The 27,686-nt window shown below is 39.7% G+C and overlaps 1 protein-coding gene across 1 annotated transcript; it reads right to left on the reverse strand.

Moving 5' to 3' along the window:
* On the reverse strand, window positions 1-27,378 carry EXOSC9 (exosome component 9). The gene is made up of 12 exons (XM_063458246.1): window positions 27,194-27,378; window positions 23,019-23,113; window positions 21,307-21,426; window positions 19,660-19,762; window positions 12,944-13,081; window positions 12,145-12,227; window positions 10,307-10,439; window positions 7,586-7,674; window positions 4,383-4,529; window positions 3,461-3,663; window positions 3,253-3,328; window positions 1-1,894 (listed from the first exon to the last, which is right to left on the reverse strand). Exons 1-12 carry the CDS (start codon window positions 27,257-27,259, stop codon window positions 1,807-1,809), a joined length of 1,341 nt encoding a protein of 446 aa, XP_063314316.1. The 5' UTR covers window positions 27,260-27,378; the 3' UTR covers window positions 1-1,806.
* Window positions 27,379-27,686: the final 308 nt, after the last annotated feature.

Genomic DNA, 27,686 nt, shown 5'->3' on the forward strand with positions numbered 1-27,686 from the left:
TTGTAGATAAAGAAAGGCTTTGTTTATTGCTGGCATGGATGAGAAGCAAACATCAATAAAATATTTAGGCAAATCATGCTGAAGAATTTCAATACCAAAAACTTTATTATAATTCAGCTCGTAAGTTGGTGTTCACTCCGAGCATCCCTATTTATCGCCCCATCAGATTTGCGAATTTACAAAAATAAAGATTATATAAACAGTATAGCTTTCTACCAAACATCACAGTGTAATAATACAGTTGTTTTATCATTTGGAGCATGTGGAATCCTTTCAGTTAAAGGATCAAAACACCTTTAGCGCAATAAAGCAGTTTTTATGGATAGATGCCCTTACATGCTCACTACTTAAATCTCTGCCATTTAGGAGTTAAATCACTTTTACTGTCTGTACATGCAGCCCTAGCCATGATTCTACTCCATGAAAATTTCTCTTCATTTTCAATCAGATGTTAACTTGTAAAAGTTTTTTCCCCGTCTGTAAATTGAACTTTAAAGGAACCCTATAGAGTGTTAAAACGACCATCTAGCCCCCTCACTAAATATAGTAAAATCTTACTTGTATTCAAGTCTGAAGCTGCTGCCTCTGTCTGCTCACAACAGCAGAAGTGGTGGTCTGAGTCAATCACAATGGCTCCGCATAGGATTGTCTGAGACTGTCAAGGAGGCAGATCAGGGGCAGAGCCAGCACAAGTCAAACACAGCCCTGGCCCATCAGCATCTTCTCATAGATATGAATTGAATCAATGCATCTCTGTGAGGAAAGTTCAGAGAGTTTGCATACAGTGGGTGGAGACACTGCCCAAGGATTCAGCTTTAGCAGCCATCTAGTTATCACTAAGCTGTAATGTAAACACTGCTTTTTCTCTGAAAAGACTTTACAGGAAAAAGCCTGAAGGAAATGATTCTACTCACCAGAACAAATACAATAAGCTGTAATTGTTCTGGTGACTATAGTGTCCCTCTAAATCAAAGAGGAGGCTCTTCTATTGTTTAGAAGGCTATTAACAGAGCAGGAAATAAATTCTAAATAAACACACTGTGCAATAAAGGAAGCTTAAACATTCAATCTCACTTTTCAGGAAGTGTTTAGGAAGGCTTTGCAAGTCACATTCAGGGAGGTGTGACTATGGCTTTATAAACAAAGCAATTTAACTCCTAAATGGCAGAAAATTGAGCAGTGAGACTGCAGGGACAGGATTTATACACCAAAACTCCTTCATTAAGCCAACATTGTTTTGATGCCTATTGTGTCTCATTAAATATGGCAATGGCTAACTTTGGAAAATAGGGAAACATAGTTGACAAATATCCAGTGTCAACCAGTCTCATTCAATTTTTATTTAGGTCCAGTCAACACTGGCAGTGCTAAAAGAATCACGGCTCTAGTGAAATCTTTTCTAATCAGTGACTGACTTTGATATACCACGCTGCAAGATAGATAAGATTTCTTCTCGTCCTTTGATTTCCTCATTTTGTTTTTTCACTTTATTAACTGACCACAAGTCACAATTTAGTAAATAAACTGAGTTTGGGGTAGTGTATGCAGCAGGCTGAAAGCGCAGAGACTGCAATAAACTACACACAATAGTTGAATACATAAGCCTAGCAGGCCAAATGTGACTTGTTTATGGTCCTTGGAGATCAAACCTGTGTCGGTCATTTGTTCTGCATGTGGCCAAATTAACTACTTATACAGAGCACATTTCCCATTCTTCACTTAATGGAAGAAACATCTCACTTGCTGGGATCCTTTGACCAAAGAAGACAAGGTACTAATAGACTGCAGAAAAATAAACAACAAACACTATCGATTGGATTTCTTCTTTTTCTTATTCGTGCTGGATGTCTTTTTTTGAATAGCAGATTCTTTTTCTGCGACAGCTGCAGCTTTTCTGAAAAAAAGAAATATAGCATTTGAGAAATTGAAGATCAGACATGTGATAAAGCCAACATAAAGTAGACCAATGGAGGAGAAACTTGAGTTTAATTGGACCTTTTACTACTATACTTCATGTAGGCAAGTCACCTAGGCTGGATTTTCTTTTTTGGGGAGGGGGAAGAAGGAGGGAACTGGTGTTACCACTGCTATTTTTCCTATGGGTAGAGGAAGGCAGAGGGTGGTGTGTGCGTGCAAGGATTCTACCATTTCGCAGTCCAGATATCGATAAAGATTGCTATGGCTGTCTTAAATACCTCTATTTGATAAATATAAACATTTTTACATTCTGTTGCAATTTTTTTGTATACTGTACAGCTAGTAATACAGTCAGAGTCCTTGCAAATACCTACAAGCAAATATTTGACCCTTTGTATGTATCTTTTTTTGCCACGTCTATAGTATGTGATAAAAAAAATTAGCATTTTAGCTTTTATACTAGTATGGCAAACACTGTGAAATATTACAAAATAAAGGACACTCTATGCTCTCAAAAGCTTTTCATTTCCCAAATATTTTTATAAAGAATGAACAAAAAAGTGAAAAATAACAATGGTGCAAATTTACATAAATAACATTTTTAAATTTGTCCACAAAGCAATCGCTTTGTTATATGTTTACATGATACGTGCATCCAATCCAATGATATGTTTACATGATACGTGCAACAAATTTCGTGTTAAAAATGACACTTCACATTTTTTGTTTTGCAATCTTTACAACTACTTGTGGAGGGTCACTATTTAATAGATATAACCCTACTGACAACATGCATTCATTTTTTGCTGCCTGTTGTCTCATTGGGGGTATATCTAAGAAGAGCTTTTGTGATGATCTGTGGTAAGGAATAGGGAGAAGGCAAGCACCTACTGCTTCCGTTAACTGAAGTGCTTTTTGGGTGTTGAGTGGTCCTACAGCTTTTCTTCTATTAAGTAGGCTCATGTATGCCCTCTGTTCTCCAACCCCACTAAAACACTAATTGACAGGTCTTTGGACCTTCTGACTCAACCAAAGGCTAGCTTTTGTATCAGTCTTTTTCCCCTTGCATGAACGTGATCTGAGCCCCAAACACAAACAGATCGATTCAGGATTAACCTAGTTTGGAATACATTACAGCTAGTTAGAAAGTCTATGATTCTGTATCCTTGAGGGATAAGAAAGTGCCTATATTAAATATTACATTTCACACAGTTACCTGAGATTAGTAAAAATTAAATAGTACATTTCTTTTTTGTAAATACACTTGAAATAATATTTATTCAATGGGTCCAAGTACACTTTAGAATTTTAATTTTAGTTTGTGCTGGTATTTACCTGGTTTGTGATGGTTTATCAGGTTGTAAAATTAGGACTTCCTCCTCTTCGCTGTCTGACAGCATTATAACATCATCTGAGGAATATGAGAATGGTTTTATTACTTGTAAGTAAATAATTTCTGTATAGAGGGTTTTTACTAGCCTTCTGCATATATAAAAGTCATCACTGAAATAGTGGGCTTGCGAACATATAAATTATTACTCGCCTTTGCTGGTTTTCTTTTTCAAAGATGGTTCCTCTTCTGCCACTGCAGCAATTTCATCCTTTTGATCCACTTCTTCTTCTTCCTCCTCCTCCTCCTCCTCCTCCTCCTCCTCATCTTCTGATTCTTCAAGCTCCCCCCATGCATTCTCGAGACCCTCTCCAATCTGTGCAGTGCCTTCTGCCCAAATCACTGGTTTGGATACACTAGTGACAGTTAAGGTTAAGCCCCAAAAACTTACCATGAATCTTAATTTCTAATGCTTATAAACAGACATTTTTATTAATGCAGATTTAGTACGTTTTCTTCAAATTGCTGGAAAATAGAATTGTGGAGACCATGAGATCACGAGACCCCTCGGTTCTGCCTTTCTGCATTCCAATGTTTAGAAGTGCAGACATTTCCAAAACCCTGCTCAACTGTCTCAAAGCAAAGCGTTGGACAGGACTTCATGGGATCAGCTCAGCACTCTCACTATAAACCAAGAGGAAGCCAGGGATAAAATAGAATGGACACTAGTCTACAATGGTCCTTTAAATTGCACCTGTCATGGAAAATATATGAAAGGAAGTCACCTTAAAAGGCAGTGACACTGCTAGCAAACTTGTAGTTTTAATGTTCGTGCTCATTAAAGCAATACTGACGGCCATTACTTTTTGAGTTCATGTTTTTAGCATACAGAGTACATGTGATGCTAAGAATTGTGGTGTGCCATTATTTGGACGCACAGCTTCCCCTCATAGATTCTATTCTAACAACTTGCTGAGAATTTTGCCAGCACAATGCATAGAGTAAACCAAGTACATGTCTACTCAAAGATACCATTTTTTCCCCCACATCATCTGAGGCTGATCATCTGAGGTTTACTTTAAGAATAAAAGTCACATAGGAAGGCAACAGTAATTACAGTTGGTGTGAAGGATACATATTTGATGGAGGCTCAGATTTGGCAATTATTTCTTCAGCTTTTTCTTCCACATCTGATGTATCTACAGGGGCTTTTTCCATTTTAAGGACAGTTATTCGCTGATCTGGTATGGATTCTGCAAAACCATGTTTTCCACCTTCTTTCCTATACACCAACCCAAAAGGATAAAAGTAGCAAACATAAATAATAAAAGTAAGCTCGGCACAATAAAATACAATTATTGTAATTTTTTTTTTTTTTTACATTCTTTATTTTGTTGTGCATAGCTTTTTCAAACAATTATGTGCCGCCATGTCAGGTGGTGACAGGCTTTGGTATTATATGCTTAGAGAGGTAGTTACATGGCATAGAGGTAAAATGCACATTTTCCAATAAGGAACAACAGGAAATTAACAGTTAGGTTAGTCACAGTGAGGTTAGTTTAGCGTTGTGTGATGTTTGGCTATGTAGTCTGTGTGATTCGTTGCAGTCTACTATGGGACTAGCTGGACTTGGTAGGGTATTCGTGCCGGGCAGGCGTGGTGGCTTAACAGCATTACGGTGGCTTGCATCAGTGATGTGTTTGGATGGTCATATATGCTCAGGCTTCAATGCTTATATCTGTCATGCTATGAGTATATTAAGCCTGTTGCGTAGGCATTGTGTGCATCTCTGGTGTTTTGGGCCTTGGGTCGTGCTGTCATTGGGGGTGTCTCGCCTTGTTCTGCCTCAGCATTGAGGTTGGTTACCCCTAACCATGGGGGTGGCGGCTTTGTGTTTGTGGGGCTTAAGTTCGCATTCGGGCATCATCGGTGCTGTCCGGTCTTCATGATATTCTAGGTCTGGGTACCTGAGTGTCTGTCTGTGAGTTAGTCAGGTCAGACGAGAGAAGAAGCAATAAATCATAATGAAAGGCATTATAAACATAAAACATTAAGTTAACTTCTGTCGGTTTCTCCTTCGCTAGGGTGCGGGTAGCGTGGGAAATAGTCCGACATGGTCCAACCTTGGGTTTTGCCAGTGGGTTAGTGTCCATGGAACCTAAGACCCCAGTCCACTTGTTCCCGGGGCGTGAGGGGAGGCGATTGTGTTTTCTCCGTTCTCTCTGCGGTGTTTCGGATTCTGGTTCGACAAGCCGAGGGTTGTCAGGTAGTTGGCTGCTTCCTCAGGTGATGTGAGGACTTGTGTTGTCCATGCATGGGTAACTTCCACGGAGCCTCCTGCTCCCCACCTGTAGGCTACACCTGCAGCGCGTAACTGAGTGGCAGTTTGGCCATATGACTTACGCCACAGTAGTATGGCTCTAGATAGGTCTTGGTAGAATGTAAGTTCTGAGTCTTTGAAGGACAGCGGTGTGCGACCCTTAAGCGCCGCCATGATATGGAGCTTGTCCTGTACTGTTACGCATCTTAAGAGGACGTCTCGAGCTGCTGGTGATTTCATGTGTGTGTAGGTCGGGAGCCGATAGACTCCATCTATGGTGAGTTTCTTAGCAGTTGCGTGTGAAGTATACTGGTCAGGAGGCGCCTAGCGTAGTCTGGCAGTTCTTCTGCTGTAATTGCTTGTGGGATTCCTCTAATTTTAATATGTGTTCGCCTTTGTCGGTCTTCTATAAATCGCCATTTTAAGTGCCATGAGTTTTTGGTGATGCTGTATGTTTTGTACCTGTTCTTCCAGCGTTGTCAGGTGTGTTTTGACCTCCACTACGTCTTGTTCTGAGGCAGTTACCAGGTCTGTGACCGTTTGCACCTCCGTCTCGAGGAGGGCAGTGTCAGCCGCCCAGAGCCTGTGTATATCAGCGAGTAGGAGTTTGAGATCGCCTTTGGTGGCAGGTGCAGTGTCGTCTGGGGCTTCAGGTTGCTGTCAGCGTGGTCTTCATGGCCAGCTGGGCCTTTGAACCGCCCTGCTCTATATGGGGAGTGTGGTCCGACTCCCGGTCGTATCCCGTGGGCCTAGGAGCAGGACGTGGCTGCGCCGGGCGTTGCAGCAGCGCGCCTATATCTCTGCTGTCAGCGGCTGGTTTTTGGGACTTGCGCCCCATTGCCGTTGAGAGAGCCGATGGTTCCGTAGGTGTGGGGAGTAGTGGGTGCCCCTCTCTCTCTGTCCGTGGTCGGAACAGGAATTCCTCTAGGTTCCGGATCGTTGGCGTGAGGTAGGCCCCGGTTTTGCGTTTCCGCTTAGGGAGCTTGTGCGGTTGTAAAAACGGCATCTATCGGTGCCTCTTGTTGTTGTTCTGAACCCGTCTCTGTGGGTTGTAGGGCTGGATGGGTGCCCGTTTCAAGGATTTTGCCCAGATTTAGTGGTTGCAGTTGGGAGACTGTAGAAATGGCGTCTGGTGCCATGCGATGGCAAGCCCCGCCCCTCAAAATTATTGTAATTCTATTGCATATGTCAGTCATAAATATAAAATAAAAAAATATAAAATAATTAAACTTGTTTTCCTGACACTATATAATCCTTAGGTCCCCCCCACCCTCAGGGCCCCCAGCCCGCTGGGCTGAAGGGGTTAAAACCCCTTCAGCCACTTACCTTTTTCCAGCGCCGGGCTACCTCGGGGAAGCGGCTCTAGCGGCTGTCAGGAAGACAGCCACTAGATGATGGATTAACCCTGCAACGTAAACATAGCAGTTTCTATGAAACAGCCATCTTTACAGCTGCAGGGTTAAAACCTGGGGTACCTGGCACCCAGACAACTTCATTTAGCTGAAGTGGTCTGGCTGACTATAGTGGTCCTTTAATAATTGTGAAAGTGCATTTAAATATGGAAAAAATATGCCCAAAAAATAAATTTAAAAAAAATAAATAAATAAAAAAAAAAATAAAAAAATCGCACTGTGTCATGCTCCCAGCACTCGCAGACTATAATTGCTTTTCAAATACGATAGGATCTGTATGCGTAGGGAGGAGGTGAAACTAAGTTACGTCAAGGCAGTATTCAAGACAGCAGTGTTTTGGGGAATGGGAGTGCCCAGTTTTCTGTCAATCTGCTTGAAAACTGTGACAAAACGGTTTTCCAAAACACCTTCACTGTAACCATTACAATAAATCGCAGTGGTTTTGGTGCTTAGAGTTCGCTTTAATTGTACATTTGTGCTTGTGGTTTTTCTTTTTATTAGCAAATGTGTCCTAAACTGGTATTTTATTTAAAATATGAGTTGTTTATCATAGTTACCTTAATGTTATGGCAAGAATGGGAAATGCAGCATTGACAGAGAACTTACCGGACCTTTTTGTCATTCTCCAGAGCCTTCTGTATTAGTTCTGTTATCTCTGCTACCTTCACTGCAGCTACCTTGCTGCATCTCAAAACCTGTTTGTACCATGAATGGTGAAAGATACAGACATAGGATGTCATTTATAAATACACACTGGCAGCAAAAAAAAAACTTATTGACCAACAGTTACTGCTAAAACCACATATCCACAATTAGGTAAAACAGTAGAAAGAAGAAAAAAAAAAAAAAAAAAACAAGGCAAAGTATTCGTAGAGATTCAAATTAATGGACATATAGCAGATAATAGGAGGTAATTTACTCAAACTCATAGCGTACAGGTCAATAGTCAAAGATATAAAGTGCACGGAAATGTTAACCAAAAGTCAGTGTTTCAATAAATTGCTGTTTTTGGTCCTATCCACAACCCCCCTCCAAAACAACTGCCGAGGCCATGTGTTCCCTGCTTGCCAGTTCTTCTCTGCTGACATCCATTTCCTTGTTGAAGGTGAGGGATGTCTGGAAAGACAGGCTTAGTGGAGGACATTGGAGTTGTGCCACCATTGGATGCCTGTTGCGGACGACAGATGTCCAATATGCAAAGAACTGGTGCTAGCTAATCCAAAAATGGCATGGCTCACGATCTCTGTTCCAGTCAATCCCAAAAGGTGTTTGACAGGGTTAAGGTCAAAGCCAGTCAAGTTCTTCCACACCAAACTCATCCAACAATGTCTTTATGGACCATGGTGGGATAGAAATGTGCCTTCCCCCAAACTGTTCCCACAAAGTAGGAAACATAGCATTGTCCAAAAGGTTTTGGAATGCGGAATCATTAAGATTTCCCTTCACTGGAATGAAGAGGCCTAGCCCAACCCCTGAAAAACAGCCACACACCATTATCCCACCAAACTTTATAGTTGGTACAGGAAATACAGTCAGGCAGGTAGCTTTCTCCTGGCATCCGCCAAATCCAGACTCGCCCATCAGACTGCCAAACAGAGAAGCATGATTTGTTACCCCACAGAACACATTTCCATTGCTCCAGAGTTCAGTGGTGGCGTGCTTTACACCACACTATCTGATGCTTGCATGCAGCTGCTCGTCTTGGAATAACCGTTTTAGTGCAGATATTATTGCCAGTGCAAGTTTGGAACTCTTCAGCTTTGGAATCAGCAATGCTGATGCTCCTTAGCACTCTGTGACCTCTCTGTGTGACTTTACATGGTCTTCTGTTTCATGGCTGAGCTGGTGCTGTTCTTAAATGCTTCCACTTTCTAACAATACCACTTGCAGTTGATCATGGAATATCTCGGCAGGAATGAAATTTCCTCAACTGACTTATTGCAAAGGTGGCATTCCATCACAATACCATGCTTGCATTCCCTGAGCTCTGCAGAACTAAATTTTTTCCCAAATGTTTGTAAATGCAGACTGCATGGCTACATGCTTGATTTTATACACCTGTAGCAATAGGTCTGATTGAAACACCTTAATTGCATAAGAGAAGTGTCCCAATATTTTTTTTTTTATTATTTGTAAAATATTTTACCAGGAAAGATGCACTGAGATTTCTCTAGTTTTCAAGTATGTCCTGGGTCCACAAAACATTGTCTTGATACATTAGGGTACAATAGAATACAAAACTTAACATAGAACAGGTAGGAAATATATAATCAACCTAACATAACACATGCATTCTGTTTTGAGGAATGTAGAGAGGGATCTCTTAAAGGACTTTAGGCTTGGGGGAAGATTTGAAAGTGTGCGGGAAGTCGTTCAATAATTGCGGCACTCTGTAGGAAAACGAGGAACGGGCCGCTTTCTTTTTGTATTGCTGTAGACTAAATAAAGTGCTGATACTGGGTAGGAGGTGGGAACAGCAGAGGAGAGCATTCTGCTCAGGTACGGTGGGAGCTTCCCAGAAAAGCTCTTAAACACAAGGCTGGAAAGATGAAGGGTGCGTCTGAATTTCAGCGACAGCCAGTTTAGTTCTTTTAGCATGTCACAATGGTGGGTCCTGTAATTACATTGTAGCACAAATCGGCAGAACGAGTTATACAATGTGTTGAGTTTATTAATGTGGGATTGCGGTGCAGATGCATATACTACATCTCCATAATCAATGATTGTCATCAGCATTTGTTGTACAATCTTTTCCTTTACTGTAGAGCTTAGGCAGGATTTGTTTATGTACAGGGCACCTAGTTTTGGATAAAGTTTAGATGCAAGCTTTTCTATGTGCAGGCCAAAAGATAGATTGGGGTCTAACAACATACCCAAGTATTTGAAAGAGTGGACTGCGGTCAGTGTACCATTTGAATTTGTTTTGATGGATAGGTGGGAATTGTGTAATTTAAGTACTGTTCCAAAGATCATTGTGACAGTTTTGTCAGTGTTTAGGAAGAGTTTGTTTTTTTGTGATCCACTTTTCTATCTCTGTAAATTGGTCTTGGAGCACAGCCTCAAGCTGCGGTAGATTGGATTTGCTTGAATAGATTACTGTGTCGTCTGCGTACATGTTTACATTTGAGATTTGCAGACATTAGGCAGATCATTTATAAATAATGTGAATAGTAGGGGGCAGAGAATGGAACCGTGGGGAATATGTGTTCATACTATTTAAAATCAAGACACTGTGAATGAAAACAAACTTATTTTCTTGAAATCCTTATATGTAGATTAGTTTTCCCTATAATCTGTGCAGCCAGTGTGCCCATACTATTATATCACCTGATCTTTCAGTAACATGATGCCTCCACTTGACTGAATGGTGCAAATTTCCCTATGTTTATTCATAGCGATCACAAGCAGCCCATCCATAACCCGCTCTTCGCGTTCACTGGGATCCACCAACAAGTATGTCCTAAAGCCAAACATTAAAAACAAAACGGTTACAAAACGTTTAACAGATTTTACATGACAGATCACATACACTAGGATTACATCTCTACACTTAGATTTAACAGCAAATAAACTACTTCTTTCAAACAAAAAATAAAAAAAGGGCCAATAGTCAATTCAATGAATCAAAAACCTGCTACTGTGCACATGTACTCAGAATGTGATCAGTTTATATTTAAATGAATGGAACTCTTCAAATACACCACTGGATATACAAGATTTACAAATGAAGAGGTGCTTTTTCTATGAAGCTGTGTGATGGTGCTGTTTACAGACACACCCAGAGGGCACACACAAGGATTTAGAGTCTAGAAGATAATCACCTATTGACAATTTAAATGGGTCAGACACAAGGAAGCAGGGGTATTGATATGACTTGGTCCTAAGTGACGCACCCCCTTCTCAAACATTTACTGTATGTAGACAATTTACACTGGGCAGTGTGACACAGATTAGGAAGCATATCTGGATAGTTGCTCTTGAAAGCATTTTCTAAAATTTGTTTCCTCTAATTATTTGTGGAGCGCACATGCTATATATGTTTAGTTATTTTTTTCTATCAGATAAATCGCTTGCTGGTATGTAGCTGCCCAAATGTATTTTCTATCTTGGTTACCACCCCCCCCTTGTTTAAGTCAACACTTTCAATAAATTAAAGACTTCAGGACTCTACCACAAAAGTAACTAAATCCTAGAGGTAGTAATATAAAGAAAAGGTTCAGTGACACAATGCTAAACTACAATAAAACAAAAAGATCTCAATGCCACCTCAAAATATAGTTTTGGCCCAATAGATATTGCAATTCACCTAGTCTTTAGATTACAAGGAAAAAGTTAAATAGAGTAGTCTACAACATTAGAGATTGATGTTAGAGTGCCCAGAGATCTTTTACCTCCCCCTCCCCCCCAGTCACAATGGCTGCATGGGACACCCAAGATGACCAGTTTATGTTTTTCCACAAGCTGTATAAAAGTATATTTTCTGGTTTTCCAATGCTGCTTTTTTAGCTGTAGGTTTGTAAAGCTGAGATAGACCCGACCAGGGTTACTCTTTAACCCCTTAAGGACCAAACTTCTGGAATAAAAGGGAATCATGACATGTCACACATGTCATGTGTCCTTAAGGGGTTAAAGTCTGAATGCAGTTTTGATCAGCAAATTCCAAAGGAAAATCTGGATAAAACGTTCATTTAACTGAACATTAACATTTTATCCAGATATATCAAAATATTGGTAGCCAGCACTCTAGGTCTTGTAAAGTGAAAAAATATTTTCACTTTACAAGACCACGAGTGCCGTCTACCTATCCTTTGGTGTATATTGCGCAGCTGAGCACTGGGCATAAAGACACATACACATATACATACACACACACACAAAATCAATACCATCCAATAAAGCCATCCATTAAACACCCACATGTCCTTGTAGCTTCTGCAATGTAATCGCTCTAGCAGCCCTAGAGCGGCTTCCTGGTTGCAGCCCAGTGATCTTCGCAGGTGTCTCTAACCTCTATTAGTAGACGTAATACCGGACAACTGCAAATTGTTGTGCTCTTAGTACACGGTCACTGCTTTGCGATTACAAATGCAAAACAGACTGTAGTCAATGAATGGGAAAAATAAATGCATTATATAATATATACACACACACACACCTCTACTTACCCTTGCTGAAAAAATGCAAAGCTGACACATATTGGCATGTGATGAATGCTGAGAGGAACAGGGTCACGCTCCTCTGGCGTGTACTAAAAAAAAATATAAATGTGAAAATTGAACTAGAATTACAGAGAGAGAAAAACTGCAGATTATTGGCTTCACTCTTACATAATCTAGGTGTCATCTGACAATTTAACAGTGCAGTGCAATAGTCCATTTGCACATCATTCCGGGTTGTCAAGACTAAAAGGTTAAAGGAAGCTGGCATAGATTGCCTGGTAACATATTGCAGGAGGAATTAAGATATATTTTGTTTTCGGCAGTCATTATGGCAAGGTGTAGTAGGTTTTAAGAAGTACAAGTGTACAAAACAAGAAATAAATAATGCACAGGATATTGATAACTACTTTAGTTCAACACTGCTTTTTACAGGTAAATTCAAATATAGAAAAGAAAGAAAAAACAAAAGTTTGCTTTGCTTTAAAAGATCTTCTAGCAACTCATCAGTAAAGGATGCCTAGCCTTTAGTTATATCTTGTTATGTGTGCATCATCACACTCAGAAAGGTGGATAACCGTTTTACCAAATAGGACATTAAATACTAGGTCTACTTTATTTGAATTTATAATTGATAACCCAATCATTGGTGCCCACATGCATTACATTTAGGGAATTGTTGTGCAAGGTTGTAGGACAACGTACTTTCTGCACATTATTCACTCTAACAACGAGGTAAAAAAACATGGACGCTTTAGATAAGGACTCATGCTCTATGGAAAAGTTACATTTATAATTTAGAACTCACCACAGTGACCTCTTCACCTTGAACAGACACATCAGGCCTCCTGAAATGACAGAGTGCTGCAATTGCAGCAATGCTCGCTGCGTCTATGATGTTTCCTTCATGATTCAGCAAATGAAGGTCGACACGTATTTGCCACACCTATAAATAAATAAGAGAAGAGAAGAAAAAGCATGTATAATTTTGGCATGTTATACAAATGTGTGTATAATTACCCTACTTTATATAATGGGACTAATAAAATATGTTAAACTATATATCCTGTAAGTGTGGCGCAGGGGTATAAGCTGTCCTTTCCTGGCCATATCCATGGCAGCAGAACAATGGGTAGCTCGTCCCTATCCCTAACCTGACAGGAGCTTAATTAAAACATGAGGTATAAGTAACCCCTCCTACCCTCCCACCCTCAGTCTTTTTGTTCCTGTCCTATCCCTAGGACAGACTTAGTCATTGCTAAACAAAAGAGTGCCTATTCATAATTGGAATTCCCTATGATGATAGCTCTACGGAAAGAAAATAATCCGGATCATACAAGGGAAGTCACACTAAAGAACTGTTTGTGTGGCATATAAGAGAGCCTTGTAAAAGTAAAATCTCTGCACAGACTGTCTGAAACTGGCTACAGGCCCATGTACCCATGTCACGTGTATTATGCAATATTAAACAGGAGGTATCTCAAGACGTCATAATATTTGTTACAGCTTGGATCCTCTGGACAATTCCCAGAATTAATACTCTGAAGAATCCTTGGAGATGGATACATTCATAGATATGGCATCATCAGATGAGGATATTCAGCCTATTTCAGTAGTTCCAGAATCTGCTCACGTGGACCATTTGATTTCCAGAGTCCTTTTACCTCAAGCCTTTTTTTCGGATGTCAGAGGGTGTAGAGTATCTTTTCCAGTTCCCGGTCCCCCTTAAGATCCTTAATGGAGGAATGGTTCTACACTGAGAGACGTTTTCAACACAAGGGAGTATCTCAGTCTTCATCCATTGGAATTTCAGACACTAGTACCTGGGACTCTGCTGCTAAGTAGACGATGCAGTCCTTAGGACTGGCAAAATGTTCCTCTCTACCTGTAGTTTACATGGTCCTACTACTGTAAGGTCTTACCTCAATCTCTAAGGATCTAAGATTGGTATGGATAATTTGGAGGAGCATATCAGAGATAAATTGCCTTTGTCTGTTGATAATTTATAAGTAATTAATCCAGAAATAGTCTGTAGCTAAGAAGCCTATGTGTGTGCATTATATTCTAATCAGAAATATGACTTTCTTTGTGTCTATTAGCTGGGCCCACAGATGCATCCTCCTATATTAATGGATCAAGAGAACTGCAGAGGGCAGGAAAGCTTGCCTACTTCAACACCTAAGGTTCAGGAGACCCTTTATCCAAAGACTCATTACCTTCCTTCTCGGACCAAGGTATTTCACACCAGGAAGAGAGTATGGTAGATCTCAACCATTATTCTACCAGAGAAAAAGGTAAAAAAGATGCTTTGTAAATCTCATGGCTTCCCTTCAATTAGAGGAAGCTATTGAGAGAAATTAATTTCTTTTTTTTAAAGCAACTATAACACAAATAATCTGTTTCTAACAGCAGGTGTTGGAGATCCATTCTAGTTTACAGGATTCTTCAATATTCTTCTTTATAAAGTTAGTATTCCTAGTTCATTGGATGATGTCTATAGATTGCAGGATGCGTATTGCCATGTATCCTTTGCCTCACATCACCAGATGTTTCTCAGATTGCAGTAGAATTACACTTTTACATCTTCATGGTAAAGGATGAATGTCTGCTGTAGTCAACCTTCTCCCTCCCAGTTCAAGGTATAGCTGGGAACACAGTTCGACATAGTCAGCTCTCTTCAGACTATCCTATTTCCTCAGCAGAGAGAGTTTTGATCCAGGTTCTCCACCATAGATCTGATAAGATGTCACAAGGGCGGAGGTTAACTTTCCTATGAAAATCCTTTGGGGGGGGCGCCGAGCTGAGAGGCAGCAGAACACTATGCCTCCCGACCGGAGCCCTGAAAATGGCAAAAAAAGCAGCGCTCAGACGACAGTGTGGTAGCAGTGCCATGAGAGACTCCCCCCTGACGGCCAAGCGGACTGACAAGGCCACACTGCCGCTTTACAGTCAACATTTTTTATTTTCACATAAGCATTTACTTTCTAAGCCGTTCGCATAAACATGTATGTCTTTAAAGAATTCAGGGACTGTTAGATTACCCAGTTAAGCATGTCCACTGCTCCCTAGAGTTCCTAAACCAGACTGATAACAGACTAAACACTAACAATGCATCTAGTGTAATGTGTTTGTGAATATATTTTATTTGGATATAAAAATGCAAGATAGATCGATAAGAATCAGACTAGGCAGAAAGGACTTAATGCTATGTTTTTATTCAATGCCAAATGATTATTAGATGCTGTGTGCCTACGTCTTACTTGAAATTGGGCAGGGTAGTACAGCTCGATAAGCAACCGACCTAGCAGCAAGGACAAGACGATAGGTTGTTAGTTACAATTATGTAATACTACTGCCTAGTTAACTGCCTAATTATTGCATTGTAGGATACAACGCCCAAGCAATCACCCAAACTAACTGACACACAGAACCTAAACATAAACCTGAATCATATCAGATAGCATAAACACATGATCAGGACACTAACATTGCAAATGTTACAAAAACGCACATGTCCAAATATGAATCTACTTGCTGTAAAACTGATGACTCGATTAAACTGCCTCTGCGCAGGCAACAGCTCACTTACTTATAGAAGTCCTAAAAACTATGCCTCTGCGCAGGCATTTACCCGCTTAAATAAAAATATGTTTGCACTAAGACGCATGTTGCGAAACCAATAAACATATTTAAAACAAAATCAAATACGTTCAGGAAAGGGACACCCTTAACATCCAACACTTCTCTTGTGCATAGGTTGCAAGAGCCAATATCAATCGTCCTGACTGTTCCATATTGGTACCCAGTCCATGGTTTCCACTTATCTTCTTCAGAACCTCAATGGGATCTCCCAAAAAAAAGAGTTCTTCCCTCTTACATCAGGTCCAGTGCTACTTTCCTCATTCTGAAGGTTTCGATATTGTAAGAAGGGCTTAAATATAAGAGTTTTTGAACTACAGTAATTAATACCCTTCTGAAGGCCATGGAAAACGTATATCCTTGGCTACCTTACAGAGTTGAGAAGCCTTTTTTCCTGGTCTATTTCTTATTAGTGATCACTCTACCAAGGAGGTTCTAAGGTCTTCAATTCAGGACTCATCTAGGAATTAGCCACATCACCTCAGAGATATATGTCTCAGAACTCTTTGATCTCTCTTTTCGTGGAAGGGCTTTGATATGGAAGTATCTAAATTTCTATCAGCTGTATTTATATGCTCCCACAGTTAACCATTGCTCCCTGTGGATTCTTCCCTGTTCTTTTTTAGGGCTCTGAAATCTTTACCCCTTTCAACCATGAGAGTATCTCTCTCCACAACTGCTTAATATTAAGTTAGCTCTAATCGGTGACATTAGCATGGACTGAAGGATATTAGATCTTCAAGCAATATTTTGCAGAAAACCCATTACTGTCTTCCACAATATATCTAAAGCCTATTGATTAGAATGTAGAGAGTCAGTAATAAAACATTTTCCTCCTGTCCTAGATAGAGGTCTTAAGATCTGTTTCTATAGATCTGCTTTCTGGATTTCTTCTGATTTATCTTTACTAATAGACCATAAAGATCTTCAAACCTCAATATAAGCCATCAGCAGATGGATAGTCTTGGCTGTTTTTAGGCTACTAAGCCCTAGGGGTTACAGTACTAAAGGTCTGTTTGCTCTCTACAGCCATTTCTCCCTCTTGAGCATCAGTGGCTAAGTTTCCCTGGAACTTGTAGGTAAACGGCTGCTTGGTCCTCAATCAATTTTCAAACATTTCTTTCTTTTGGAACATTTGAGTTGGTCAATTTGCGAAGTAGTTAATGTGCCAATAGTGGGCAATCAGTTTTTCATTTCCAATGTCCTTATGAGGTGTGTGTTGTCAATTTGCATTTATATTTTGCAAGTCTTGTGTACTTCTTTCCCTCCCTTGGTTATTGCTTGGGTATTACCCATTGTTGTGCTGCCATGGATATGGCCAGGAAAAAGGAAAATGTATTCCTACTTACCGTAATTTTCTTTTCCTGGTCAGAGGCCATGGCAGCACAAAGATCCCGCCCTGAGATATTGCTGGAAACAAGACTGAGGGTGGGAGGGGTTACTTATACCTTCTGTTTTAATTAGGTTCCTGTCTGGTTACGGATAGGGAGGAGCTACCCATTGTTGTGCTGCCATGGCCTATGACCAGGAAAAGAAAATTACGGTAAGTAGAAATAAAATTTTCCTTTTTCTCATGAATTGAATAATGGATAAGGCAATACCAAAGGAAGTGGATTATGTGAGATTCCAAATCTTATCACATGTCTCTGCTGCTTATAATTTTGAGGAAACAAAACAGTTTATGATTAGGAATCCCAAAGTATTTTACAGATGCTTCTCAAGTAAAATAAATTGCATACAATAGTATCCGTAGGAGTTCCTTGTTTTGAACAAAAAAATATAAAATAAAAATTGTACAAAAAATTACTACGTATTACTAATCAAGTTAGCAAAGTAAGTAGTGATTAACTGCATTGCTACATTTGTGATCGTTAGTATGGTAAAATAATTTTACTTCAGTACAAATATATATATTTTTTTCAGTGTTTAATTCTTTATAGATTTTCCCATATTAAAGGCAATCACAGAAGATGAAGGAGGAGCATACACCAGGAATAACACAGATACAAATGTACAAGTCATTAACAGAAGGTGGCAAGCACACTCACTGATCACCAGTGATTCCCTTGCTTGTAACTGTGCATCTATATGTCAGGGCCCTGTGTGTCTCTGGTAATTGAGGGTAGGTGTACAAACTCTTCAATTGCAGGAGAAAGGCAGGAGTGATGGGAAAGAAGGGAGTGAGTGGGAGACCCCAGTGGTCCTCTCTGGGAGACTCGTTTGGTTAGGACCACAAAGTCCATGCTTTCTTGAATTTGTCATAGGAGCCTAGGAAATGGTGACTCATTTCTATGTATTGTTTCACCACGTCCACTCAAGATTCAAATGTCTGTAATTGAAAGAATTTTCTTAGATTTTCAATGGTATGCACTTGTTGCTTTAGAGGCTATATTAAGGTGTTGTAGGAGGACCTTATTTGCCCTTTGATAGTGTCAGGGAATATATCCAGCAGCAATGCTTTCGGTTAGTCGGGTATGGTGAATGTGGTAGTTTTTATGATGAGTGCTCAAACGTCTGCCCACAAATTGTCTAACGTAGGACAATTGCAAAAAGTGTGTGTTAGGGTGCCCACTTCTTTGCCACATCTCCATCAGATGTTTAAAGAGTCTGGGCAAATATGCAGTAGCCTATTTGGGACAGGTACCTTGTGAGTAATTTCCGGTTTGTTTCCCAGTGTACAAAGTAGTGTTAAGACTTCAGTACTTGGGTCAACACTCTTTGCCACGTGTTTAATGAGAATATTTGGCCAAGTTCAGTTTCCCACAAAAGCATGTATATAAGTTATTTTTACCGAGTGATAAGCCAGCGGGTGGTAGCACAGTGAAAGTGGTTTAATTGAGCATTTCCCCATAAACAGTGCCTTTTTGAATTGTAAAGCAGAGTCAGACTGCAGATTTAGCAACTTCCACATTAAAGGATGCCTTGCTTTTTTAATGCATTATACAGATAATACACAAAAAAAGAGACAAGTAAATATAAAAAACACTCTCCGATGGGATTTCCCACATAATCCTGTACCTCCAACTATTTTTAAAAGGGGTGATGTGCATATACTAGAAGTCTTTGAGCAGAAGGGGATTATGTAATATGTAGTGAAGCCATCATCTTTATATAGAAAGAGTTGATTTGAATACAGCCATTGCTGCCGCCCAAGAGTAATGGGAGTTTTACGGTATGACTTAATTTTGTGTATTTGTATTTGTATTTTTTTTTCTCTATTAAAAAACAGCCATGTTACTGTGCTGCATCCACCCCATGTGTGCCCTATTAAAGGTTAAGTATGTAGGGGTTCATCAAAATATCTGTCTCAGAGATTCTGCATAGCTGGAAGCTGCAAGGTAAACTGTTGACGTGGCAGTTGAGCTTACACTTTAATGGCCAGTCGAATCGCAGCTCCAGCAAGAGGCTCCTCAGTTAAAAGCCTCTGACTGGTGTATTCCGTGGCACACAGAGTCTGTGCTGGGGAAAGAGGGGAGGGGATGCAAAGGCTGCAGACAGAAGGTCTTCAACTTTTGCAAGCTGTTTGTTCATTTACCCACAAAGAAAACATCCATGTTATATTTGGGAGCATATCTACTACAAAGTTAAAACAAGAGTCTATGAAGTGTTTAAGATTTACAGTGGTCAATGAAGTCCCGTTTAACCCCTTAAGGACACATGACATGTGTGACATGTCATGATTCCCTTTTATTCCAGAAGTTTGGTCCTTAAGGGGTTAAGGATTTTATTCCAAAACACAAAGACCCCCTCAATTAACTACGGTTAGTGTGAATGGAACAGACAATGCCCAATAAGCAAAACATTCATTACTAGCCTTAAGCACCGGGTCCCTGTGACAGCAATTTGTGGGTTAATTAAGAAGCTATAAATTGTTCTTGTGTTCACCTTTTCTCCAGCAGCAATACAAAGGGATTCAGTGTCTATGCACTTTGAGTTCCTCAGACACCTCTCCAGTAATCTGTTTAACTTTACCACCAGTTCTGATGACCTACAACAACAAAAGTTATGAAACGCTTAGAAACTCTAAGTAATTTAGCCCTGTCTGGCAAACATGTTGCACCATTAACAGAACAGTAAATAAAAAAAATATATATATTAAAAATAAATATAAAAATCAGCCTTTTAAAATTGTGTTTTAAATCTGGTTCCCAATCCATTGTTTTATTTTTAAGATTTCAAAACATTGCTATCCAACCATTTAATTTTCATTTTCTTCATGAGGCTAGTTCCACGTGAATTATGCAAACAATGGAGTGCAAAGCATGAGGTAGTAAACTATCATATAAAAGAAATAGAATAGGAATGCTGCATATTAGGCTCATATGCATGGATAATTATATCAACAGTATTCCACAGAACTCCCACATCCGTCAAATATATTAATCACTAGACTCTCAAATAGAGCGTCTGCCCAAAAGAGATGTAGATAATGGAAAAGAGAGAGAGAGAAAAACAGAAATCTTGGCTATAAGTCACTGACAGCCTACTTTACTTATTTTTCTCCCTTTAAAGAGGGGACAGGATAACGAAAAGGGGAATTAAAGTGAAACAGTGTACAAAAAAAAAAGTGTCAATGTGAGTGCAAGGTAAAAAAAAAATAAAAAAAAAATATATCTTTTTTCCACGGGCACCATAACCACTTCAATCAGTTGAAGTAGTTATGGTGCCTATGCTGTTCTACTGTTGCTAGGGAAGTATAATTTATATTAAAAAAATAAATAAAAAAATGCAACATCATAAGACTTGCTTTTCCCCACAGAAATTAGACATTTGCAGTGATGCTACTTCTGCAAAGGATGCTGGGTGGACATATACAAATTAGTTCAACAAAGAATCACATTATTGCCCTATTCCATTTTAAACATGGATTCCTTTGAGTCTGTGTTTGCTGTATACAACAGCTTTGAAACACAACTTAGGAAAAGATGCAAAGCTAGTGAACCACTCATGGACAGCAATTTCATTGTTAATGCAAATCATCAGCATAAGGTTGGTTGAGCCTTGGCAGCAATTGTGAAGCAAAATCCAGATTTCAGGTGGAAGGGGTTTTCAAAAAATTTTCCCCCACCAAACCTTTTTTGTTTTTTGCTTTGCAGTCCATGAGTGGTTCACTGGGTTTGCATCTTTTCCTATATTGTGTTTCAAATCTGTTGTATACAGCAAACACAGACTGAAAGGAATCCATGTTTAAAATGGAATAAGACAAAAATGTGATTCTTTGATGAACTCATTTGCATATGCCCACCCAGAATCCTTTGAGGTAGTAACATCACTGCAAACGTGTGATTTCTGTGGGAAACGCAAGTCTTATGGCTCGACTGGTGTGCAGATTTTTGTTTACATATATCATACATACGTACATACATATTTTTTTCCCTTTTCTTTCTTTTTATTGATAAGCACGCTACCCCATCAACACAAAACTGAATAGCTTACCATGCCATGTGTTGAATAATGGTTTTATGTGCATAAAATCAGTTGTATACCTATTTATCATCAGACCACACTACACGAGTGACCATTATATCTTACCTTCCAGATTCAAATCCTGGAGATGCCATAGATGAAAGTTCCAGATTAAAGAAAAGGATTCCTTCTGTAGGTCTATTCATTTTTGGAGCAACAAGTTCACAGGATACTTGACCAAGCACTCTAAGAAAATATGGAAACCAATATTAAATAGTGCCTGCTAGGAATAAAATTCAGTTTTAATTAAACATGCCAATGATCTATGTTTTGACCCCACAGGGTCATTATCAAGACCAGATGTACATGAATATAAGTATATGGCTGGATATGTAATTATGTGTGAGTCAGTATAATTAGTTATTTTTTTATTTTTAGAGTATTTGAGGTGGTAAATTGTGAACGTGGCTAATAAGTTGTGTGTGATAGTGTGAGTATTAAAGAGCTAGTGATTGTTCAGGTGTCTGGATAAGGCAAACCATTTCACTGACTGAAACAAAAACAACAAAGTATATACTTTATAAACCCTGGTGTAATTATGCAAGTAGGGTTTTTCTTTTCATCTTTTTGCTGCATACCTTATACATCTCAGACATTAGCATAAACAGTTTTCACCAAGATTCAAACTACTAATTAAATCTAATTTTCTACTGTAGTGCTACACCCTAGTGGTAATTATAGAATATTTTGTTCTATATATGGCTTACATCCAAACATCTCAATTAGATACATTGGTCCCTTTTTTAAATTAAAAGCCAAATGAATACAAAAAATAAACATTTTTAGACAATTTTAACAATATCTTTTCTATATTTTGGAAACAGTTACACCAAGAATGATCACAGAAACCATATACAATATACTAAAACCATGCTAATTATGACTTGAGTAGCAAGACAACCGAGTCATCACACATTTATACTTGTTTAACCCCTTAAGGACCAAACTTCTGGAATAAAAGGGAATCATGAAGTGTCACACACGTCATGTGTCCTTAAGGGGTTAAACACTAGATTACATTTTGTTACCAAACTTTAAAATAGTGTAAGGAATTCTTAGCTTTGCTTAAATGGACACTCCAGACCCCTAAAGCACTTTAGCTTGCTGAAAAGCTTTGTGTGTGAAGAGTGTGTCCTGTACTCCCGTGTTACACTCTGCCTCTTTGGCTGAGATCATTGATATTGATAATCCAATCCAGTGCTTTCACATAGGAAAGCATTGGGAGGCTAGTGTGCATGTGCAGACAAAAGTCACACTGCACCAGATAGTCTGAGACCATGTGATTAAAATTGTGGAGTTTTACTCCATTATTTTGGTGGATGTCTCTCTGCTGGCTGTCAGTATGCCCTTAGCGGCAGTTAATCCTGCAATGAGAACACTTTACACAAAACTGTATTTTTGTATGACACTCTTTCAGAGGCATTTGTGCACTCCTGGTGTACGAAGCACATTTTAAACACTTGCAGTTAACCATTTCAGTTGAATGATTATGCAAATTCTACGATAATATAACAGCCCTGACATAAGGTCAGTTGATGCTAAGAGGTTTATAAGTGCATAAAATATGCAGCCAAATCAGAAAGAAATAAGAAGCATCTTGGAAAGGAAGAATGCAAGAATTGAAGTACAAAGATTTCTCAGGCAGGTACGTAGACAGATTTTATTAAAAAGGTTTCCTTAGTAAACAAATAATCTCTACATCATACACAACGGTTCTTAATTTTCACAGGTCAAATGCTAGTTCTATACAGCAAGAGTTCATTTTGGAGAAAGCATACCTGGTTTTTCCAAGTTCAACAATACAGCAGCCATAGTCTGTTCCAAATGTAATTTTAATATTCCTGTAGTCATAGGTTTGTCTGCCATCAAGACGCTACAAGAATAAAAATAAGAAATAAAATAAAAAAAAACGTTATATAAACACACACACACACACACACAGTTCTTCCCAAGTATAACAGGCTACTGTGCTGGTAATAAAGATCTAAATCTCAATAATATTTTTAGGAGATTCACTAAACATGGAACTGTAGTAAATTAACAGATTAGCAAAATGTAGGCAAAAATAGCCAAGTTGTGACTAAGGCAAAGTTTGAAAAGTTTTGAAAATGCTGTTTTTGCCAACATTTTGCAATTCAATTTTCACTTCATTACAATATTGTCTTTAGCGAATTAACCTCCTTATGCCTTCTACTGTTGCTACTATATGCATTAAGATAAACATTTTCAAATCAGCATCCATGTACAAAACATCATTACGTGACATACATTTAGGGTTTATCACTAAAGTGAGAATTCAACGTGTATTTCACATTTACAGCCAAAGTAGCAAAATTGTAAGCATAGCTGGCTTAGAAATTCTTTCCAGTTTGGCTATTTTGACTGTGAATTTGAAATTCACTTTGAATTCGCACTTCTGCGAATGGCACTATTGGTGAAATAGTTAGAAACCTTTACTCAGACATTCATGCATATCAAAAGATAATTATTTATCCAGGGCCCAAGTAAGGGATTATATACCTTAATTTATAATAATAATATGTATTTTAAGAAATTCACTTATAAAACGGGCACTGTAAGCACCTAGACCACTTCAGCTCATTGAAGTGTTCTAGGTGCAAACTCCCATCACCCTTAACCCTACAGTGGTAATTATTGCAGTTTTTATCAACTGCAATAATTACCTTGCAGGGTTAACTCCTCCTCTAGCGGCTGTCTACCAGATAGCCACTAGAGGGACTTCCAGGTGCTTAGATGCCTTTTGGTCATCTAAACTACGCTGGACATACTCACGCCATGCATGAGGACCTCCAGCGTCACCGGAATCCAAATAGGAAAGCATTGAATAATGGTTAAAGGAGACTATAGGCACACAGATCACTGCAGCTCACTGAGCATGACCCAGCGCCGAAGAACATCAGCACTGAAATCAGATAAGTGATAAACCCTTCCATACAACTCTTCAGAAAACTGGTCTTCTAGCACTATAGTTTCCTTTTAAGTTTGAAATTAATTTTGAATGCTAACTTTGGTAAAAAAAAAATGCTGTAGGACTTTGATGGCTAATTTTGCCACTTCAGATTTTTGAGAACTAAAATTTATTAAGACACTCAGCTGGTCTTTGGGAAGGTACAGTACACACTGTACAATAAATTGCACTAAATATGTGAATCAAATATATCTTTATATATATATATACACACACACACAAATTAAAAGAGCAGGTATACCGGTTTCACTCTGTAAATCATAGTTTGCATTTGTGGTGGACAGATTCCATACAGTTGCTCTGTAGTGGTCTGGGTGCAAACTCCCGCAACGCTTAACCCAGAGCATGCAATTATTTAAGTTTTAATAAAGTGCAATAATTACCTGCTAGGGTTAACTCATCCACTATTGACCGTCAACCACACAGCCACTAGAGGGACTTACGGGTGGTTAGGCGACTTTTGGTAGTCTAAACAATGCTGGACATCCTCAAGCTACCCATGAGGACTTCCAGCGTCACCGGAATCCACATAGGAAAGCATTGATTAATGCTTTCCTATGGGGAAATGCTAATGAGAGTGCAGCCATTGCCGCGCATGCGCATTAGGTCTCGCCGTCAGCTATATAGTTTCCCTTTAAGGTTTATTTTTTATTTTTTTCCCAAACAGTAAACTTAGCATATTGCATACTAACAGTAACACTTACGCTAAAACAGCCAAGGTCTGGTTATGGTTGGGCTGAAGACTTCAATTCTCCAGTCCAGCAATTTCTGCCATGTAGAAAAAGTTCTGTTTTTAAAGCAGCACGGTCACAAGACTTACAGAATTTGCAAAGACCCCTGACAGAGACATTGCTGCTGGGCGTCTGGTGGATAGGGATGCAGGTAAAGGTGAGATTTACTTACCTAAATCTGTCCCTCGCAGGCACCGCCGTCTTCCCCCAGCAAGTCTTCTTAAAGGGACACTCCAGTGCCAGGAAAACAAATCGTTTTCCTGGCACTGCAGGTCCCCCCTCTCCCTCCCATGTTGCTGAAGGGGTGAAAACCACTTAAGTGACTTACCTGAGACCACCGCCGATGTCCCTCGGCGGTGGTTTAGGGTCTGCCCACACTCCTCCCCCGCCCTCAGTGAGACCGATTGCGCATGCGCGGCCACCGGCAGGATGATACCTAATGCACATGCACGGCAATGCTTTCCTATGAGGGTTTTTATTGATGCTGGAGGTCCTCACATAGCGTAAGGGACGTCCAGCGACGATATAGCACAGAAAACCTGTGCTATAGACCAGGAAGTGCCCTCTAGTGGCTGTATAGTAGACAGCCACTGGAGGAGGAGTTAACCCTGCAATTTAATTATTACAGTTTATGAAAACAGCAATATTTACTGTTGCAGGGTTAAGGGTAGTGGGAGTTGGCACCCAGACCACCCCAATGGGCAGAAGTGGTCTGGGTGTCCAGTTAAGCTCCTGGCACGTGTATGCGCGAGAGTAGAGCATTGAGGTCTATGGAGGATCCCACGAGATCCTCCACGAGAGAGCCAATTCCCTGGTGTAGTAAATATACAGAGAAAATGTAGTCCCTACTTTGTCTTAGTATAGGTCTGGACTGGGTTGAAATTTCATAGAAATTCCTACATAGTCACTGTGTATTTCATAAAGATTCTCACCTGGAAGGGGATCGGTTTCTAACGGCACAGTGATGTATTATTATTATTGGTATTTATATAGCGTCAACTAGTTCCACACAGTTGATCTGTATTAAAGGGATTGCAAAATGAATGCGATCAAGAGGGACGCATACTTTGTGTGCCTAATTAGGCAGAGCAGTATAGATATAACATGGTGCCCAACAGTGATCCTCCTGCTGTTATAACTCCCTTACATGCTTTTCCAGCTCAGAATATACGGCTAAATATCAAAGCTAAAACATGCTGATGTAAAACTTTTACTCATTATGCTTTACAAGGTTAAAACTTGACAAAGTTGTAATTCAATCACTGACTGAAATCTTAAAGAGAGAAGGTTGATACTTCTAAATGAGAGAATTGTAAACGAATACAAAAGAATGAAATAAGCGGTATATGGTTTTGGTGATAGGAATAGAATTTTAAGATGAAAAGGGAGGAGGAGAGGATGGTAACACACACACACACACACACACACACACTCCTTTTAACTAAGAAGAGGAAATAACTGCCACACTCCCGTCTACCTGTCACACTGTGTATTATATGCAGGTTTCCAATATAATACATATAGAGGCAGTGCAGGGCTAGCTCTCCCTATTAGCAGCACACTGTGTATTACATGCAGGTTTCCAGAGCTATAAGAAATGGTAATATAATACATATAGAGGCAGTGCAGGGCTAGCTCTCCCTAATAGCAGCACACTGTGTATTACATGCAGGTTTCCAGAGCTATAAAATATGGTAATATAATACATATAGAGGCAGTGCAGGGCTAGCTCTCCCTATTAGCAGCACACTGTGTATTACATGCAGGTTTCCAGAGCTATAAGAAATGGTAATATAATACATATAGAGGCAGTGCAGGGCTAGCTCTCCCTAATAGCAGCACACTGTATTACATGCAGGTTTCCAGAGCTATAAAATATGGTAATATAATACATATAGAGGCAGTGCAGGGCTAGCTCTCCCTATTAGCAGCACACTGTGTATTACATGCAGGTTTCCAGAGCTATAAGAAATGGTAATATAATACATATAGAGGCAGTGCAGGGCTAGCTCTCCCTAATAGCAGCACACTGTGTATTACATGCAGGTTTCCAGAGCTATAAGAAATGGTAATATAATACATATAGAGGCAGTGCAGGGCTAGCTCTCCCTAATAGCAGCACACTGTGTATTACATGCAGGTTTCCAGAGCTATAAAATATGGTAATATAATACATATAGAGGCAGTGCAGGGCTAGCTCTCCCTATTAGCAGCACGCTGTGTGCTCTCACACCTTCTTCTCGGTGATGGCCTGGAGCAGGAACGCCCGCTCGCAGTTAGAAAGCGGAGTCTCCTTCATGCTGCCCTCCGATAGCTTGGGCTCCGCGACCGGACGGCTTCACAGTCAGATACCGCTACTTCACGTGGAGGAACTATCTGTAGCAGAACGTCCGTTACTTTAGACGTCATCATAGCGCGCAGACACAGCGGTATTTACTTCGAAATGCGCATGCGCGGATTCAGTGACAGCCTGTGGAGTCAGTGAGCGCTCAGCATCCAGGAAACCGGAAGTAGGATAAACACCGGTCTAAGACAATCATGCTGCTGTATGAACACTAAGTGCCAAACATTCCATGGTGAGGGACTGACAGAATTCATAGCTCAGTGATGGAACCCGTGGAGTGTAACATAGTTTCAGTAATAATGCTGCATACCATGGGGGTTATATGAACACCATGATTGTGGGTCAGAAGTTTTATGACAGAAACAAGCAGCAAAATATTCCA

This window comes from Pelobates fuscus, chromosome 6, assembly GCF_036172605.1.
Source record: "Pelobates fuscus isolate aPelFus1 chromosome 6, aPelFus1.pri, whole genome shotgun sequence".
In the NCBI taxonomy this organism is placed as follows: Eukaryota; Metazoa; Chordata; class Amphibia; order Anura; family Pelobatidae; genus Pelobates; species Pelobates fuscus.

Bases quoted from the DNA above. Each gene is read 5' to 3' on its own strand.
- EXOSC9 (XM_063458246.1), bottom strand. From the start codon at position 27,259: ATGAAGGAGACTCCGCTTTCTAACTGCGAGCGGGCGTTCCTGCTCCAG. The intron at 13,082-19,659 runs GTGAACACAAGA...ATTTATTTATAG, and splicing joins GTATTGCTGCTGGAGAAAAG to GTGTGGCAAATACGTGTCGA. The intron at 7,675-10,306 runs GTGATATAATAG...TGGTACAAACAG, and splicing joins TCATGTTACTGAAAGATCAG to GTTTTGAGATGCAGCAAGGT.